Source organism: Mytilus galloprovincialis, chromosome 6, assembly GCF_965363235.1.
Source record: "Mytilus galloprovincialis chromosome 6, xbMytGall1.hap1.1, whole genome shotgun sequence".
Taxonomy (NCBI): Eukaryota; Metazoa; Mollusca; class Bivalvia; order Mytilida; family Mytilidae; genus Mytilus; species Mytilus galloprovincialis.
This window is the reverse complement of record NC_134843.1, coordinates 4,826,235-4,845,792: the sequence shown is the minus strand read 5'-3', so window position 1 is coordinate 4,845,792 and position 19,558 is coordinate 4,826,235. Positions and strand designations below refer to the sequence as shown.

Below are 19,558 nucleotides of genomic sequence, written 5' to 3'. Positions count from 1 at the left end.
AAATAAACACTAGACTTTATAAAACTAATATTGAAGTGGCAATTGTTTTTCAATATTCAGCTATCTCTATAGTTCCCACAGTATTAACTCTTAAATTTTGAAATTGAATCAAGTGTTTTGGAACTATTGAGATTTTTTTCTATATGGAAATCAGGTTTTTTTTCTGCACTCACATTCTTGTTATTTAAGATTTCTGATTTGTTACAACCTGTAGGGAAAGAGAAAACATCATTTCTTTACCTACCTTAAAAACAACAAGGGCAAAAACCAGTAGCAAACCAACTTGTACTACCATTACAATCAGCTGTGTAAACACATGAGCTAACATTATCTCAAATGCTGATACACCTGAAAATTATAAGACATATCCTTATTTCAAATACTTTTGTCAATACTGATTGTGGCTAAGTAATCCAGGTCATTTACAAAAGTGGCATGCATTATATCTCTGATGTGTGATAACATTTGTCATTTATTCATTAAAAGTTAGGAGTTATACGAAGGTACTACAGTTTCCATAACAAATAAAACTAAAATAGAAGGGTTCAATAGTACAGAAATAAATTTAACATTATCAAACAAACTAAACTGAAATAAAAGCAGTATGGCAAACTAATGCCACTGCCTAAAAAGGGAAACAAATTTGAATGTCATTCCTTGGTTTTCTTTACAAGGAAATATATACTAATCACCTTGTCTCAGAACTTTGGAACATGACTACACTAATTATGCACACTAGTACACACTTAATAAAGAATGACTTTGTAACTTACCTGCCACCATACATCTGTCAAGTAATCCTTCCTTTTTCTCTGTTACAAATACTAATGTAGTCAGACCCGTCGCCATGAAAAATGTAATGCTGCAATAAATATGTTATATGTAATTATTACATTGGTTGCAATGAATTACATTGATTTCCCAGTTAGATAAAAACCGATAATTTCACATGTGAAATAAACGTGGTTATTTCACTCTCTGACGTCATACAACAATAGGCGTTGTCAAGACGTCGATAACGTCGGATCAAAACAAATTGTCAATGCGTAGGAAAAAGATATAGTTCCTTACATTTTCTACATTAATTTCATAAAAAAAAGCCATTTGCCAATGTAATAAAAAGAATAACTAATCGCCGTATTTGAATATCAAAAATAAGACAACTTGTGACCGAACGCCGCTATGGATTAAACTCGTGCTGCGCACTCGTTTAATCCATGCGTCATTCGGTCACGCGTTGTCTTATTTTTGATATTCAAATACGGCGATTAGTTATACTATAATTAATATTTTTGAAATACAATATAAGACCATATCAAAACCTGATTTTTTTCTATTTATTTTGATATAATTTAATTTAGAATGTAATGCGTTTTCTGATTGGCTGACGTTATTTTGTTATCATCCCACAGACATAATTTAGTCATGTGACCGTGACATCATCAACGTTTTTTCATGGTTTTCTACAGTTTACAATGGAATTTAGAATTAAATTATAAGAAATGACTGTAATATTTTTTCTGTCTATTCGAAATAACATACAAAATGTGGTGCACACTGTTAAATAACCCGCTACACGCGTTATTCAGTGTGCACCAAATTTTTTATGTTATTTCTTCATAGACAGAAAAAATATTACAGTCATTTCTTAAATAGATTGATTGATTGGTTGTTGTTCAACAGCACTTTCAACAAGTTGTGCTATTTTGTTGCAGACAGTTTTTATTGGTGGAGGAAGCTGGAGTGTCGGGAGAGAACCACTGACCTTCGGTAAGAAAACTGACACTCCTAATCAATTAAGATAGGATTTAAGTGCACCTGCCCCATACTGGGTATCAACTCACAACCTAAGTGTTGACTGACACAGCATAACAACAGATTTTCTAAAATTATTTCTAGTAAGTCTATATCTTATTACCTGAGTATAATTCCTGGAGCCATGAAATTAGTGAAGCTTGGGTCATTTGTACCAAACACTGGTTCTGCAAGCTACAAATGAAAAAAATAATGTAAAGTACGATTCCACTTTCTATCAAGATGATTAGTCCTTCTTATTTCACTTTGAGTACATATCAGGCATCATTTTCACAGTATTAACTACATACAGTTTCAAAACACAAAATCTGTCCTTGGTTTTTTTCACTTGAATTATTTACATTTTCATATGTCAGAGCCTTTTAAACAGCTTGCTATGCAGTATAGGTTTTGATCATAGATGAATTGTTGTTAATGGCTGTATGGTGACCTATAGTTGGTTTGTAGTTAACACCCATTTATTTTTTTGGATCATATAAACAGTGTGTATGTATCCTATACTTACAACTATAGGTAACTGTCCAAGTGATGGGTTCATGTTAAACATTTTCAGTAGTATAGTAGTAAACTTCTCATAACTTAACATGACTGACTGCTGTATTGTTAATGCTATCTGTTGATCTAAGAAGAAAAAAAACATCTCTAAATTCATATAACACAGTTATGTATGGATATGACAACATGCCACATGTACTATCACATTTCCATGTTCAGTGAACCATGAAAATGTGGTCAAAACCCTAGTAAAGGCAAAAATTAAATAAAATATTCAATCATAAGGAACATGTACAATGTACTAGTACTTTAAGTATCAACTTAATTTCTGTGTCATTTGGTCTCTTGTGGAGAGTTGTCTCATTGGCAATCATACCATATCTTCTTTTTTTATATACAAAGATAGTTGGACAGACCAAGACCAGAAAAAGTAATACCTTCCTTATTTAAACGTGCCTCGGAAGAAGAAAGGAATATCTTGGTTACCTAATTTCAGTTTCTCTACATTATAGTCATTATTTGAAATTATTTGAAATTATACAGAGCAGTTTTAATCCTGTCTAAGCCAGCTTGAGTTTTAAATATATGTATACTGATTGCTTGATATTTTTATGCCAATTTGTGAGAGTAAATTTTTATTTTTCAGATTTCTTAAATACAAATTCTGAATAAAAAGGTTTGGAATATAAATGAGACAGCAAGCAAACAACACAGAGAAGCAAAAGACTTTACTCACTTGTCATATCTAAATGTAACTTGATTTCACTTCCTTCTATAGTTGTGTTTGATATATTTTTAGTATTTGTAAATCTACAAAGATAAAAAGTCTGGTTTAATTTTTTTTTCAGTCTATCTGTTTACAAAAGATTATACATAACAATTCATGAATCAAAAGGATAGAGAAGCACCAATGAGTTTGTAGACCTTCACTACAACAAAAAACAGAAAAGACATATCTAGAGGTCATTAGAAGGTTTTTAAATAAAAGATAAGGAGATCAAGATGAATAGTTTGCGACACCTTATAATAATGTTCTATAACTCTGAATTTTTTTTATTATAATGTATTAAATACTAGAGGCTCTCAAGAGCCTGTGTAACTCACTTGTCTCTACTGTGGTTTGGGAAAGCATGCAAAATTTATAATAATTATAATTAGATACCCCTAGAACGATTGAGACTGAGTTTAGATTAATTTGGCCCAGTAGTTAAATTAATGATGAGAAATGCTAACTAATGGCCCTCTGGGACATGAGAGCTAAAAAAAAAAAAAAAAGAATGTAAACACAGCCATACTTTGGTAAAGCTTCTTGGTAACTGGTGGTCTTGTAGGTCCTGACCAACATAATTCTGGCAGGTCCACCAATTTTGATTGTGGTAGTGGTCTTGGTGTAAAACTGAACTTTGCAACGCTTTACTTCTTTTATAGGATTTATTGTATTTATTGTAGCTCATAATTGCAATGTATAACAAAATTTTATATATTATATAATTGCTGTGTATATTGGCCTATCTTATTTAACCCTTTCCTCCATAGTGACGCCTTTTGACGCCACCCCCTTTACTCCATAATGACGCCTTTTGACGCCTGTGTAGTACCTCAGTTGAAACGCTTTGACTACAAAGTGTCTGCAGTAGACTTAATAAAATTTGTATCCAATATGAAAAGGAATATCGTAGGAATATCCTACTTTAATTCATTTGATGAATTATTTGTTTTTCGCAATGCATTAATACTTTAAAGCATATTTTTAGCATTTTATTGAAAAATCCTTATGTGAATCAAGTATGCAAAAAAAAAAATTCAATGGAGGAAAGGGTTAAACCTGTGGAAATAATTGACAGCAAAATATTTTCAGAAAATACAGAACCCCTCAATTCTTTTTCCATAAAATCATGAATTTTATCCAGTTTAAGTGGCAAAATTGTTTGACAGTATAAGTTGCACTCTTGATAACATCAAAAAAAAAATCATGAATATGCAATACTTTCTTATGTCAACACATTTTTTTAGTTTTTAGTCTTATTAAGGTATTAATGGACATGCTCTTTCTTAGAGGGAAACTTCGCAAAAAAATCTAAAACTGATATTATGTCCATTCTGTATGAAAATGCTCAAATTCATAGATATTAAAGTTTTATTCTGCTAAATAAGAGATCACCATCAATTTTAAATTTAGAGTATCAATTCTCTGCGTTTGGTCATTTTGTCATCTTCTCCAATGAAAAACAACCATGTCTATAAACCACAAAGGACCATAACTACAGTAACCTGATGTAGTCGTAATTGCGTGTCGATATCTTGTCAATCGTACGTTTTTTTTATCCGACTAACTAACTTGATACGGAAAATGTTCTTATTTTTTTTTAAATAACCATGGTCTGTTATGTTTAAACTGTTTATTTTGGAATTAGTTAAAAAGTCAAACTTCAAATCATAAATAAGTGTTCTGTGAAAATTGTTTTCGAAAATCTAATTTGTTCATAATTCTTTTATGTAATAAACTTTATTCAAATAAATTTGGATCTTTCCTCATCTGATCACCAGCATGGCTAAAGGTATAAATACTCCCAAAGGTATTGTGAGGGGTGTGAGGTGACACGTCCAGGTATTCAAGCGATTTCCTGTCGGGCTTGCAAGTTCATGCATCGTTTCACTTCTGAGTGTATTGATCAGTGTACACTGCCGATAACTTATAACTTTCCATTTTGAACTATCAGGTGTATAATATGGTAAACGGACAGAAAGTCACAGGACAAAAAGTCACAGGAAATAAAGTCACAAATTTGGTAGGACAAAAAGTCACAAATAATTTGTTGGCAATTGTTTGAATATATAAGAGAAATATCTTGAAATATTTACTTTTTAATACATATATTCATATTAAAGTTTAGGAAATGTGTCATTATACTTGAAAAAACAAGATTTATTTTTTTTAATCATGCAAAAGTTATATTTCTTGGCACCATGAAGCCATTTAAGTGCCAAGCCACTTTGACATTTTATTTTTTAAACAATTATTTGATCATCTTTGATATGTTTTTGATAAATTTTGTTTACAAAGTTGGTTTATATACAATAGTTCAAGAAAAATACAAAAATATTTTTGTAGAAATAAGCGTTTTTTATTCAAAGAAAATAATCAGAAAAAAAGAATTTTGACTTTTTGTCCTGTGACTATTTGTCCGTGACTTTTTGTCCTGTGACTTTCTGTCCTACATTCAATACTATACATCTCTGTCTTGTGTGTTCGAAAGTGATATAATATACTAGTCATATTACTAAACTCATACGCTTGTTTATAAATAACATTTCTGGTGTAAAGAATATTATCTATAAAAAAGATTTGATGAAATAAAAATCTATTTACATATTTTTCCCAAGGGTAAATTTGGGAAAAATGTAATATATACTCGTTGTCAATAGTGAAGGACAGATTGAAACATACCAGAAATATTGATTTAAAAAAATGTATGCACTTGTCCACCATTTGTTTATACGCCTGGATAGAAAGTTACGGAACTATAGCGCAATTTAAAATATATACATGTATATATTGAACATAAGAAAGAAACATACATTTTGTGTAAATTGGGGTAAAAGTTTTGTAAATAGACTAGTCCACGTATGCCAACAGTATGTAATCATCGAATGTCGATATACTATTGTATACCAAAAGAAGAAGAAGAAGAAGAGAACAAATTTGATTTAAATACAGGTCGGTGTATAACTTGCTTTGGTTCATCAAAGTTATGGACATAGTAAAATCATTGAAGTTATGGACATAGTAAAATCACAGATTTATATATCAATTAGATTGTTCTCGAATAAAGGAAGAAATTCTTCATCATCACAATTGTTTCGAAATGCATGTAATACATATGCAACTGGACGTACACTAATAATCCCGAAGGGATGTGAATATTTTCCAGGAAAACTATTGAGTATCAAAGTTTCAAATAAATTTCGGGATTTTTTTTCTTTCTTGATATTCAATGACAGCAATTTAAAGAATAAGCTGCTTGTCCATTTTAGGGGTATTCTTGCCAGTTAAAACAGACTTATAATTATATTCAAAAATAGTGAAATGTGACATTAAATTTGTTCTGCCTTTTTTTTTAAACATTATTGGTCAAATAGCTAAAGTATTATATGTTGTGAGACGAAGACGATTTTAATAAGGACATTCGCGATTATGTGTAAATTTTGTTGATGTTTTTCACACTTGAAAAGAATATCTGTTTGTAATTTTGCGATTCCATTCCAAGAAGATCCTTAAATTTCCTGTCAATTTTTTAAAACATCTTTTTTTTCAAATAGCTGAAGTATTCATGCATTGTGAGAAATAAATATTTTTATGAGAACATTAATTCCTAAATATGTAAATAAAGATCGATTTGGATGGACTAAATCATATAATTGCAATTGTTAAAGATCTGTTTGAAATATTAAAGGTTGCCGATTCTAATTTAAAATAGTACAATTTTCAGTTCATACACTCGTGTTTAGAAGGCTAAATTTTATTTATAAATTTATTCAATTAAAATAATTCAGTATTTTATCGTTACAAAAGTAATCAGAAGTCATAATCATTTAAAAGTGAGCTTATGCGAAATATAAAAATATACAACAGTTATCCAGTTATTGTGCGACCTTATTACTCCCATAAATTAATTTTAATTCTTTTTTTTTACAATCTGTGTCTAAAACTATCACTGACTCCCTTTTATCATTTATATGAAATTTTGTTCACACCTGAAATGGAGAACCGTGATGCCTAGATTTCACTGAATGAAGATCAAAAGATTAGAATTACATAATGCTAATCTTTTTATTACCTTGAGTTTAACTACGCATTCAACATTCACTAAGTGTCACAAAACAATACACATTTTATTTCCACAGTACAAAAATGTTTGATGGAATGAAGCAAAAAGGTTAGAATACAAACATGTATATTTAATACACTATCGATCATGCCAGCTTCGTATGTTTGTTTAAAGTATTTGTAGAAAAAAAAAAATCATAAAAATGTTCTATTGTATGATTTACTTTTATTACTAAAATTCATTTTAAAAAATCCACACATAAATCCTACAATCTAATTTTAAAAGTTGCATGGCTATCACTTGTTTTTCATTGGTTAATAGCTACACCAAAAGTCGTTGATGTGCTTTAAATTGCGTTATTAGATGGTTAACGAACAAGACTTAAATGAGATTAATTTCACTCCTGACATGCAAAAAGACTTAAACTACGTCACATTAGTCAGGAAGTTTGAAGAAATAAAATTAATAATTCCCAATTTTCTTCTTTATTAGTTTTCATATCAAAATAAATCTTGGTGAATATGTTTTTATGGTATTATGAACATAATAAGATGAAAAGTGAAAAATCACGAATTATCCCTTTAACATTTATCTCTTATTTCCATATGGCATTTACCCTATTGTCTGAACTAAAAAATGTTAAATTGGTTGCTGAATATCAATCAATCAATCAGTCACATTTCGTTGTCAACCTACCTTTGAAGTAAGTCCTGTGAGAAATTTTGACCGATACTGATTACTCCCCAACTCTTTCCTTCTCTCACTGACTCTAATGCTGACGGTAGATCTTTATAGGATACCTGCAATTTAATGCTCAGAATTTACTGCATATGCTCTAAATATCTCTTATGCAGTTATGTGTGTACAAAATACTATCTGTTATACTTAAGTTTCTTTTTGAAGTAAGTACAAATAGAATGGATATTTAGAGACACTACTTTGCTGTGTTCCTGATTAAGAAGATCAAATAACATCACTTTTCATTAACCAATATCACAATTTTGAAGTTTTCTTAATAGATTGAATGTGAGTGATTAACTAAGGAAAACATTCTCCATGATTCCATGTGACAGAATAACCAATGATTTTTTTTGCTGAGTTCAAAGTTCTGCCTTGCCATTAAATAAGATAGGATTTCATAAATCATAATTTTATAGAACATTTCATAATTTTTATTCGACAAGGTTTTACTCACATTGTGTATTGAAGAGGAATCTAAACAGTCTAAAAACATATCACTGAATCTTATGACTCCCGATTCAGCATTGACAACCGACATAGTAAGGTCATAAGGCTTTCTTCCAATACATATACAAAACAGTATAATCTGTATGGATGGCAAGATAAACTGGAACAACAGAAATCTACAATGTAGAAAGTTATAAAATGCAAGTAGGTTTCTTGGTTAGAGATCGAAATATTAACAAGATTCTGAAGTTTACAAAATATGCCACAGTGAAACATATACTAATAAAAATATTCATATAAATAATAAAAATACACCAGTCATATTGTGGCATTATAAAAATACACCAGTCATATTGTGGCATTATAAAAATACACCAGTCATATTGTGGCATTATAAAAACAAATGAAAACCCACAAATTTATTCACCATCTTTATAAAAAAAAAGTCTATGGCACAGAAATAAAAATATATACTGTTTCCTAGATTGAGTAAAAATTCAAAAACTTTAACAATTTTAAAAAGATGGAATTTGTAATACTTAAGTTTATTCTATGAGTGAAGTTGATCCACTCTAAAATTATAAATGAACTTTAAGCTTCACAAAAGCAGCATGCTTACCCTATATTTCTCTTCATTAATGTCAGATTTTTCACAGTTTGAGCAAATATATTTTTTAATGATGGACAACCACAACGACAGTCAAACTTTTGAGTATTGGGAGGCATCATATCATCTGAAACAAAAGTTTTATTTTGATTATATGTCAGGAAACATGTTCCTCTCTAATTAAGTTAATGTACAATAACTGGTACTAAGTAATTGTCCATAGTTCAATAATTGTACATTAATGCCGAATTCTTTAATACAAAAATTTACCAGATGCTCCGCAGGGCGTAGCTTTATACGACCGCAGAGGTTGAACCCTGAACGGTTGGGGCAAGTATGGACACAACATTCAAGCTGGATTTAGCTCTAAATTTGGATTGTGATTAAATAGTTGACACAGCATAGGTTTCTGACACAGAATGAATGTGTTCTAATGAACTTAAAATTTTTGTTTTCTCTTAGAGCAATTCACTATGCTGTTGAATATTAATCCTCTCAAAAAAATGTTTGAAGAAATTTTCTTTTTTATTTATGAAATTTCAAATGAGAAAAATTGAACCCAATTTTTTTAATCACATCCCCCTTTCCATTATTCCAAAACTAATCTCAATTAAAATTTCTAATGGAGTTTGCAACAATAACTACTCATTTAAATACATCATAAAATATTAAGATGTAAAAAAACTGCTTGTTATCACTGAATGGTAAAGATTATTTTAATTTATCAGTTGGTAGTAAAAAGTGAATATACATTGTATATTGTATATAACAAAGATTTAAGTTGATTCTGGACAAAGAAAGATAACTCCAATTACAAAAAATCTTGCTATTGCACAATATTTTGCAATTAGATATTTCTTGCTTACTATTCTGGACAAAGAAAGATAACTCTAATTAAAAAAAAATTTGCTATTTCACAATATTGTGCAATTAGATATTTCTTGCCATTGCGCAATACTGTGCAATTGAAAAGACTTGCTATTGCACAATACTTAATATAATAATTTTAGATCCTGATTTGGACCAACTTGAAAACTGGGCCCATAATAAAAAATCTAAGTACATTTTTGGATTCAGCATATCAAAGAACCCCAAGATTTCAATTTTTGTTAAAATCAGACTAAGTTTAATTTTGGACCCTTTGGACTTTAGTGTAGACCAATTTGAAAACAGGACCAAAAATGAAGAATCTACATACACAGTTAGATTTGGTATATCAAAGAACCCCATTTATTCAATTTTTGATGAAATCAAACAAAGTTTAATTTTGGAACCCGATTTGGACCAACTTGAAAACTGGGCCAATAATCAAGAATCTAAGTACATTTTTAGATTCAGCATATCAAAGAACCTAACTGATTCATTTTTTGTCAAAATCAAACTAAGTTTAATTTTGGACCCTTTGGACCTTAATGTAGACCAATTTGAAAACGGGACCAAAAGTTAAGAATCTACATACACAGTCATGACAGTTAGATTCGGCATATCAAAGAACCCCAATTATTCAATTTTGATGAAATCAAACAAAGTTTAATTTTGGACCCTTTGGGCCCCTTATTCTGTTGGGACCAAAACTCCCAAAATCAATACCAACCTTCCTTTTATGGTCATAAACCTTGTGTTTAAATTTCATAGATTTCTATTTACTTAAACTAAAGTTATTGTGCGAAAACCAAGAATAATGCTTATTTGGGCCCTTTTTTGGCCCCTAATTCCTAAACTGTTGAAACCAAAACTCCCAAAATCAATCCCAACCGTTCTTTTGTGGTCATAAACCTTGTGTCAAAATTTCATAGATTTCTATTAACTTAAACTAAAGTTATAGTGCGAAAACCAAGAAAATGCTTATTTGGGCCCTTTTTGGCCCCTAATTCCTAAAATGTTGGGACCAAAACTCCCAAAATCAATACCAACCTTCCTTTTGTGGTCATAAACCTTGTGTTAAAATTTCATAGATTTCCATTCACTTTTACAAAAGTTAGAGTGCGAAAACTAAAAGTATTCGGACGACGACGACGACGCCAACGTGATAGCAATATACGACGAAAAATTTTTCAAATTTTGCGGTCGTATAATAAAAACTTGTAGATTTTATCTTTGTTATATCTTGCTTCAAGAAAACTTGTCTTGAAATTCGGAATTGTACCAAAACTAAGTCTGCTTATCTTCCTCATTTGGGAGTCATTGCTTGACAGAAAATCTATTGCAATATACATGATATAATTATACTTTCAGTGCATAACGAAAACCTTTACTGTTAAAGTATTAATTCAAATGGAATTTTAAATATATCATAACAATTTTAAATCAAAACAATAATTACTAGTACCAACATGCAGCAGCGAACAAACCCACAAAATTTAGGTTCCTTTATTAAATTTGGTTGAAATTAGCCTATCATATCTAAAATAGCCTTTTAGTCTCCATGGTTCCCAAAGGAATTTTTGAAAGGAAAAGTTGTCTTATTGGTTGACTGATTCTGTCATATCTGATTTCAAAACAACTTACAGTCATCTGTATTTCCACTGACACCAATTAATGGAGTTGTCTCGTTCACAACAGAACGCTTATCAGCTGATATTCTTCTCTTCTCGCTTTCTAATATTGCCTGAAATTAAAACATTTTAATATTATTCAAACTAAATAGTAATCATTGGTAACAAATGTAATTTAAAATAGAAAATGACATTTCATTTTTACATTGCATAAAATGCTTACCCATCCGGAGCACCTGATTTCACTCCTGGGTTTTAGTGGAGTTCGTGTTGTTTCTGATTTTTAATTTATAACTGTTGATGTAAATGTCTTTTGGTTTAATGAGTCTTTGTTTACTAATTGGTTTTGATTGTTATTGTCTTTTAGATATTTACCTATGTCTGAAACTCTGGATTTTTTTTTTCATTTATCTGTCCTATCTGATATAGAAGGAGCTAAAGAACTGTCTATACATATATTTGTACTTTTTCAATTTAACTACAAAAATAGACCAATTCTTTCACTCTGTCACACTGGACTGCTTCGCAGAACAGCCATCATCATGTTCAGGGTCATAATGATTGAAAAATTTAGATAAGAAATCAATAAATTGTACTAATCAAAATAAAAGAATATGGTTGCTATTATGTTTGAGCATGTTAAGTACTAGTTTCTTTTTATACATTTTATGACATAATAACTTACCTTCATGCATGACAAACCTCAGTAGAAATAAGAGATAACTGAATTGTATTTGAAGCTTTGCGGACGTAGTTTTACTGTCGCAACTTTAGTTCACCTGGCATCGCCTAGCGGAGACAGGTAAAAGGGTATTTGCACCAGTAACACTACCAATGGACGTCCACAAAGCTTCAAATTCAATAGAGTTATCTCTTTTCTAATGCAAAACAAATTCATAATTAAATTTCAATCGTTATTTGAGTATAAAAATTTCACCGAAGAAAATTCTGCGCAAAGATGTTATCTTCTTTGGTCCCTAAACTAGGTGACATCATAAGTATGCTTCCGAAGTCAAACATAAACAACAGGCGTTTTCTGGCTTCTTGGCCCCTTCAGAATGTAATAAAATTTGACATTTAGAAGATTTATAGGTGCAACATGTGGGTTCTTTTGCTTATTATTGTAGAAATTACGTGTCAATACATTCTGCAAATCAAAATGACGGCTTCCTTAGTTACAGACAAGGAGAGCAAATTTTATGCTTACTGTCATCCAATCAGAGCCATTGATACAAAATAATTGCATTAGAAAATTATATAAACTCTGTCCAAAATAGAAGGTCCACCATCTTCAACCTGTATGCAATCATTAGTAAAAGTTGGAATGAGGTTGTCAGAAAACTGTTGGAGCTGTGCTTCATACAGACTATTTACCCCTTCCTTTTGTGTTTAAACAGACAAACAGGAGGAATGATTAACAGACAAAGAGGGAACATCACTAGTCCTCCTCTCATCTCTGGCAATCCCTCAAGACAAGATTGCTTTATTAAAATAGTACTCACATTCCTTGAAAAATTACAGTTCAATATTTCTTCATCAGGTTGATCATCATGACATAACTTTAAAAATACCGTCTCTAGACTCTGCAAAATAAAAACAGAATTAGATATCATAATAAGTATAACCTCACTCATGTTTCAAAGTGTCTGGAAAGAGGAAGTATTTGTCTGAATCAGCCGAAAAAGCACACACACATTACAAGTTATTTAAGTGTACACATTTTGTTCTTATTCATTGTTATTCTAAATATGCAATTTTCTGAGAAATTACATAGAAAATCAATGTATTTCGTTTCTCTGTTTAAAAGCAGAGAAAAGAATTAACTTACTAATATCATGTTTATTTCTTAATACAGACAACACATTTATAAAAAAAACGTAATCTTTTGCACCTTCAATGATTAAACTTATTCTGATTTTTTCAATGTATATGTAAAACAGTATCTTTCATGTAACATTATCTTATAGGTAGCAGGTTATTCTTACATTGATTTTAAAAGTATCAACTAGTTTCTGTGGATTATCCTCTGCCAATAATTTACCATTTCTCATTAACCCTACCTAGAAACAGAAATAAAACTACAATGACTGGTAATCAGGAATACACAAAACAAAGCACATATTATACAATTCCTTTAACATGGCAAATAATATTGATAAACCAAAACTTTTCTAAATTGACTTCATATTACTTTTATTCCAGATAATAAAGTTCAGCTAGCCTTATGCTTTTTAAATATTAAAATTCAACTGTCTCATGTGGAGAATATGGTTACACACTTGTTGCAGTTATGGAATCTATATATTTATATCTAAAACAGAAAATTATCATTACGGAGGAATAAGAATTTAGTAACAGCATCTATACAAACATACCATATTTGCTTGTCGTGCCTCCTCGATGTAATGTGTTGTTATAATTATTGTAGTTTCATGTTCACTGTCTTTGGAAATATTAATCAAATGTTCCCATATTCTAAAACAAAACAGACATTTATTGAATTAACTAATCTATTTTTGTCTACATTAATTTCATCAATGATTGAAAAATGTCTCCATATATTTTGAAAAAATTTCATTTCTTATTTGTAGCAACGATGAAAATAGTTAGGCATGGATGTTCCAAATATTACTTCCTGAACTTTTGTTCTAGATCATACTTGATGGTTACACAAAAAACAAGTGCTTGGCACTAAATATAAAAAAAGAAGATGTGGTATCATTGCCAATGAGACAACTGTCCACAAGAAACCAAAATGACACAGACATTAACAACTATAGGTCACTGTACGGCCTTCAAAGGTCAGAAGCATATGTTAATATTTTATATCGTAAGGAAAAATTATTAAGAATCCTTATGAAGTTTACAAATCAGGCTACCATATAATATACCTAACAGACCAAAAAGAGCCAATTTTCAAATTAGTAAGCATGTGTGGTTTATTTGAAAGAAAGAAAACAAAATTTTGTCTTTTTATTTTGTCTTTTTTTAATGCTGCTTTTTTTCATAGAAAAAATGTCTATGCAAATACAATTTTTTCTCTTTTTTTTAGGAATCTAACAAAAAGATGCAGATAAATTAAATGTCTGAAAACCACAACAAATGACAAATAAATTAATAAAAGCAACACCCAAAAAGGTCATAAGGAAAAATAAAATTGGTCTCCAAAAAGTATATAAGTTCAAACCTTTCTCTTAGCAGTGGGTCAACACCCACAGTGGGTTCATCTAAAATAAGGAGTTCTGGTTCCTGAAGTAGAGCAACTGCAAATGATACTCTTCTCATCTGGCCACCACTGTAAATAACATAGCATGAATAAATGATTTAGTTGTTTTTATTGTGGTGAAGATTATAAAAGGAAGTTTTTGCAGTTGCCTTCCACATACATGTGACAGAGATGTCAAGCCACAACTGGAGATTTGGAAATTTTCAGCTGGAGTTTGGGCCTCATAACTGGAGATTTTTTATCGACGTACGCAATGGTTTTTTCGTGTGTGTTTAAACTGCATATCTTCCTTTTTTGTTAAAAAAAACCCCAATGATTTCATACCTTCAAGCACCTGCATAGCCATTTTTACTTAGTAAAATAGAAGATAAAAGGGGGGGGGGGATCAAATATTTATCCATCATATATAGTTCAAAGTTAAAGTGATCAGCCATCATATATAGTTCAAAGATAAAGTGATCAGCCATCATACATATTTGGCAAAAAGTACCTCTGCTTTAGCCACATTGTCAACTTAAGTACCACTACTGAACATGTTTGTAAAAGAAGGTGTTGAATTGATAGAGTTGTGGGCTTTCTGGTGGGTAGCTGTCTCCATATTTTTGGTCAAGTAATTAGGGCCCCATAGTCAGCTTTGCATGAAGTGTAGTAAGCATTGTCTTGACCCTTTGGCACTGGACTTGCACCATTTTTAAATTTGGCTAGATACTGTGTCTTCTTTAATATTATGCTGGGGTACATGTATTTGGTGATAACATGATACAGTTTGTATTTTGTCAAATTATAAGACAAACACACTTATCATATTTGAATTGATTTTATTGTCTTTGAGGTTCAGTATAAACTAAGTCTGTTCCATGTTTTCAACAGCATCACAATTTATAAAGTCGATGTTTATACAACTGTTCCATTGTCAGTATCACTTTAAATCATCCAGACATGTATATTTAACTAGCTAGTTGATTACTAGGTAAATGCCAATCATCTTTTATTGTTGTATATACAGTCTATAATCCTTAACACCTTCATTGATTACTTGAGGCTATTTTCCTATTACACAAATTCCATTACAGGAAACTTCTGTTTTTCTCAGACTTTTCCCATATCAATATAGAGTTTCTCGGACTTTTTCCCTGTCCGTATCTATTTTGTAAACAGAAATGTCTACTGAAATTTTTTCGAGATTGACATTTTCAAAAAGCAGAAGATTTCAAATTTTAACGGGAGGGACGGAAGAGGGTCTGAAAAGCGGGAGATTTTAACTCCCGCCGGAAGAATCACATGTATGCTTCCACATTTTTTCTCATCATGCTTTAAAATTTATCAGGATATATTCCATACCAAATCTAATATTCCTGTGTATAGGTATCTTTTTAAATAGTTGTGTCAATTGCCACTACCAAACCAGATTCTAGTCATACAGGCATTTGAACATTCATACCTTGATTAAGATAAGTACAGTCAATAGGAATGTGCACATCCACATAGGATATTCTAAAAAAACATTTACCTGTGATAAACTTTCATTAAATTAACAAGATTTTTTTCACAATGGACAATGCATAAACAATATATTAAGCATTGAAAAACAATCATTTTGTATAATGTCTATGCCCAAATTTCAACTTATACATACTATATTTTGATACCAGGTATTTGACTGCATCAAAAACTCCCCAAATTTGATGTACTACTAGGATGTAAGACCCCGGAGTTGGTTTCACAAAAAAACTTATTACTCAGAGTAACATTGATTTCAACTCATGAACAATTCAATATACTTACGACCAATCTTAAACTTAAGTTATTTGGTGAAACTGACTCCTAATCTTCCAAAAAGGGGACTATGTTTTAATAAGAAGAGTCATACACAGATATAATAATCTTTAGCATTATTTTTCCAAATTTTCCTTTGATCTTGCTCGCTGATAATTTCCTTGCTCAGCGGAGTTGAGTGATATGAAAAATTATTGCTGGAAACTAAGGGCGCATGTGCTGGTTTTCAATGAAATTAATAAAGCGAGAAAATCAATCTTGCTGAGATAACCAATGATAATCTATGATCATGATTAAAAGAGTAAAATGATTTAATATAAAATCTTGCAAAATAGCAAAAAAGTAAATGAAAATTCATAAGTAAGAATACATGTACGTGCCATAATACATTATTTATACCTTAGAGTATTGATAAGTCTGTTCTGTTCTGGCAGTGATAAGAAATTCAGTAGAAATTCTGTTCTTTTCTGTATATGTACTTTACACATACCATGAATATACCCAAAGTACTTCAATGTTTCACCAATAGTCAAGTCATTAAATAATGCTGTTTCCTGAAAAATAATCCAATCTTTGATTGAACAATCAATGGGAACATGAAAATGTGATCATACTCTTTACTGACAAGTCAAAAGTATAACTTTGCTTTCCATTTATAAAATAAACAGAGCCTTACTAGTAATTGTTGATCTTCTTGTGAAGTTTTAGTTCAATGAAGAAATAACTATTTAAACTTGTAAATAAAAATAAGTGTGGACACAAACCAGTGTGGATAGTATGTTTGGATGTCTGACAGTGATTTCTGACAAAAAAGAAACCTGCAGTTTTCCCCCATAGAGTTCTATGTTGAACTATTGTGCACAGTGACAGCCAGCCTGTACAAAACACTGAAAATAGCAGTGTCTTTTAATTAATATTGAGTTTTAATGTTCAAGACTGTCATGGAGGAGACATTACTTTAAACCAGTGCTGAGTCCGCATAGATCTTATTTAGCTAGACATAGAAAAAAGTCATTGCTTTCAATAAAAATCTGCATTTTGTACATAATGGCCAATGTTCTATGAGTGCTTTGTGTTTATATGCACATTCCTGTAAATAATAAAAAAAAAAAAAAAACAGGTTGCGTATAAAAAGATTTACCTGTGGCATGTAGCCAACAAGACTTCCTGGAACACCATGTCCTGGTGCACCAGGTCTGTTACCAAGGACAACCATATGACCTCCATCCAAATGTAATTTACCCAGAATGCATCGTAGTAATGTAGTTTTACCGCAGCCACTTGGACCTAGCAAGCCATATCTAAAAAGAAGATGCATCTTACATTTCAAAAGCTTTAAAAATTCAAAAAAAGGTACTAATGTATGCAGAAATCATTATCTTCTTATTTACCTGTAAGGTATAATATCTTATCTATTTACTGTATATATGTGTTATAACTAATGGAAGTTGGACTTTCACAGAACTTATCTATTTACTGTACCGGTATATATGTGTTATAACTAATGGAAGTTGGACTTTCACAGAACTTATCTATTTACTGTATATATGTGTTATTACTAATGGAAGTTGGACTTTCACAGAAATATAAACACTTTAAACTTTCTACAATGATTAACTGAAGGACTTCAAAGTCAAAATCGGAATATTAATTGTTTCTTCTTTACAGACATGCCTCTTACTTCTTGCTCATTAACAAAAACCTTTAATTTTTTGTTTCTTAAATCTTTTAAGTCAAAGACAATTGATATGAATAAAAAACAAACCAACAAAATACTGACAAGAGAAAAAACAAAAATCGTCAAAACATAGAAAATTAAAAATTAGAAAAAGACTGTGAAAACCAAAGATGATTCCATGGCCCCTGAAGGTAAGCAGATCCTGCTTCACATGTTGCATCTTTTCTGTTCCTCATGTTATGAAACAAGTTTGGTGAAAATCTCATACAGTGATGTCATAATGTAACAAGTTTGTTGAAAAGTCTCGTTTAGTGAAGTCACAAGCAAGGAAAAAAATGAAGAGATTGTGGCTAAAATTATGAAATTAAGTTATAACCAATTTAATAAAAAACAATTATAATTTTATTGTGATAATGTCTGACCTACATTCACTATAATGAGTTGACCTAATACCACTACAATGAGATGACCTCCCTACAAGACAATCAAACTCTATATACATCAATAAGATGGCCTCACTCCTCAATTAACCTCTACATACATCAGTAAGGTGACCTGACCTCACTACAATTGACCTCCCAACACTAAAAAATGAGGACCTCCCTACATATAGGAAGCTGAGGATTTCTGATCTTTTCTAATAAAATATTGATAGTGGTCATACATGCATCCACGCTGAACTGTAATATCCAAGTTCTGGAGTACTTGAAATTTCCTCTTTCCACCTCCGTAATTCTTTACAATTGATCTCCCCCAAACAGCATACTCTTGTCTGGCTTCAGGTTCAGTAGGCATTTTAATTTGTTGAATTCTCTGGACTTCTTATAATTATGTCTGCTTATTTATTAACTGCATTTTCTGTAAATAAGAGAAAGCAAAAAGTTAAAATATCATTATATGAGACAAAAGTTCATCTTTTATTTCATTATAATCTAATTTTGGATGTAACGCGTCTTCTGATTGGCTGACATTATTTTGTTATTAGCCCATAGACATAATTTAGTCATGTGACCCTGACGTCATCAATGTTTTTTCATGGTTTTCTACGGTTTAAAATGGAATTTAGAATTAAATTATAAAAAATGACTAATATTTTTTCTGCCTTTTCGAAATAACATAAAAAATGTGGTGCACACTGTTAAATAACCTGCTACGCACGTTATTCCATGTTAATTCTTTATAGACAGAAAAAATATTACAGTCATACCTTAAGTATTTCTTAAATGAATGCACCAAAATAAATCAAAGTATTGTACATACATGTACATGTGTTCAGATTAGCTCCCATAAGGTCGATTTCTATTCGATGCACCTCATATATAACTATAACTAAGAAAAAAATGTGTTTTATTATGTTCAACTTTGTGGTGTTTCAAAATGTATATTGTCTGTTTCAGCTGTGTAATTTGGGCTTAAGTTTTTTATTAGTTTGTACTTATAATCTGAGAC

General features: G+C 30.8%; 1 protein-coding gene across 2 annotated transcripts in view; it reads right to left on the bottom strand.

Annotated features, from left to right (window-relative positions):
• The window catches only part of LOC143078765 (ABC transporter G family member 20-like), a 32,482-nt gene extending 13,529 nt beyond the window's left edge, over positions 1-18,953 (bottom strand). For both annotated transcript variants that reach the window (XM_076253718.1, XM_076253719.1), the window contains exons 1-16: positions 18,774-18,953; positions 17,573-17,732; positions 16,831-16,985; positions 14,617-14,724; positions 13,805-13,904; positions 13,415-13,489; positions 12,932-13,012; positions 11,443-11,542; positions 8,947-9,061; positions 8,335-8,503; positions 7,836-7,939; positions 3,047-3,120; positions 2,321-2,436; positions 1,919-1,989; positions 774-862; positions 245-348 (exon numbers count right to left, since the gene is read on the bottom strand). In XM_076253718.1, the coding sequence (XP_076109833.1) occupies positions 245-348; positions 774-862; positions 1,919-1,989; positions 2,321-2,436; positions 3,047-3,120; positions 7,836-7,939; positions 8,335-8,503; positions 8,947-9,061; positions 11,443-11,542; positions 12,932-13,012; positions 13,415-13,489; positions 13,805-13,904; positions 14,617-14,724; positions 16,831-16,985; positions 17,573-17,732; positions 18,774-18,904 (1,752 nt within the window). In that variant the 5' untranslated portion in view covers positions 18,905-18,953. The remainder of the gene's footprint in view (positions 1-244; positions 349-773; positions 863-1,918; positions 1,990-2,320; positions 2,437-3,046; positions 3,121-7,835; positions 7,940-8,334; positions 8,504-8,946; positions 9,062-11,442; positions 11,543-12,931; positions 13,013-13,414; positions 13,490-13,804; positions 13,905-14,616; positions 14,725-16,830; positions 16,986-17,572; positions 17,733-18,773) is intronic.
• Between the last annotated feature and the right edge of the window lie 605 nt (positions 18,954-19,558).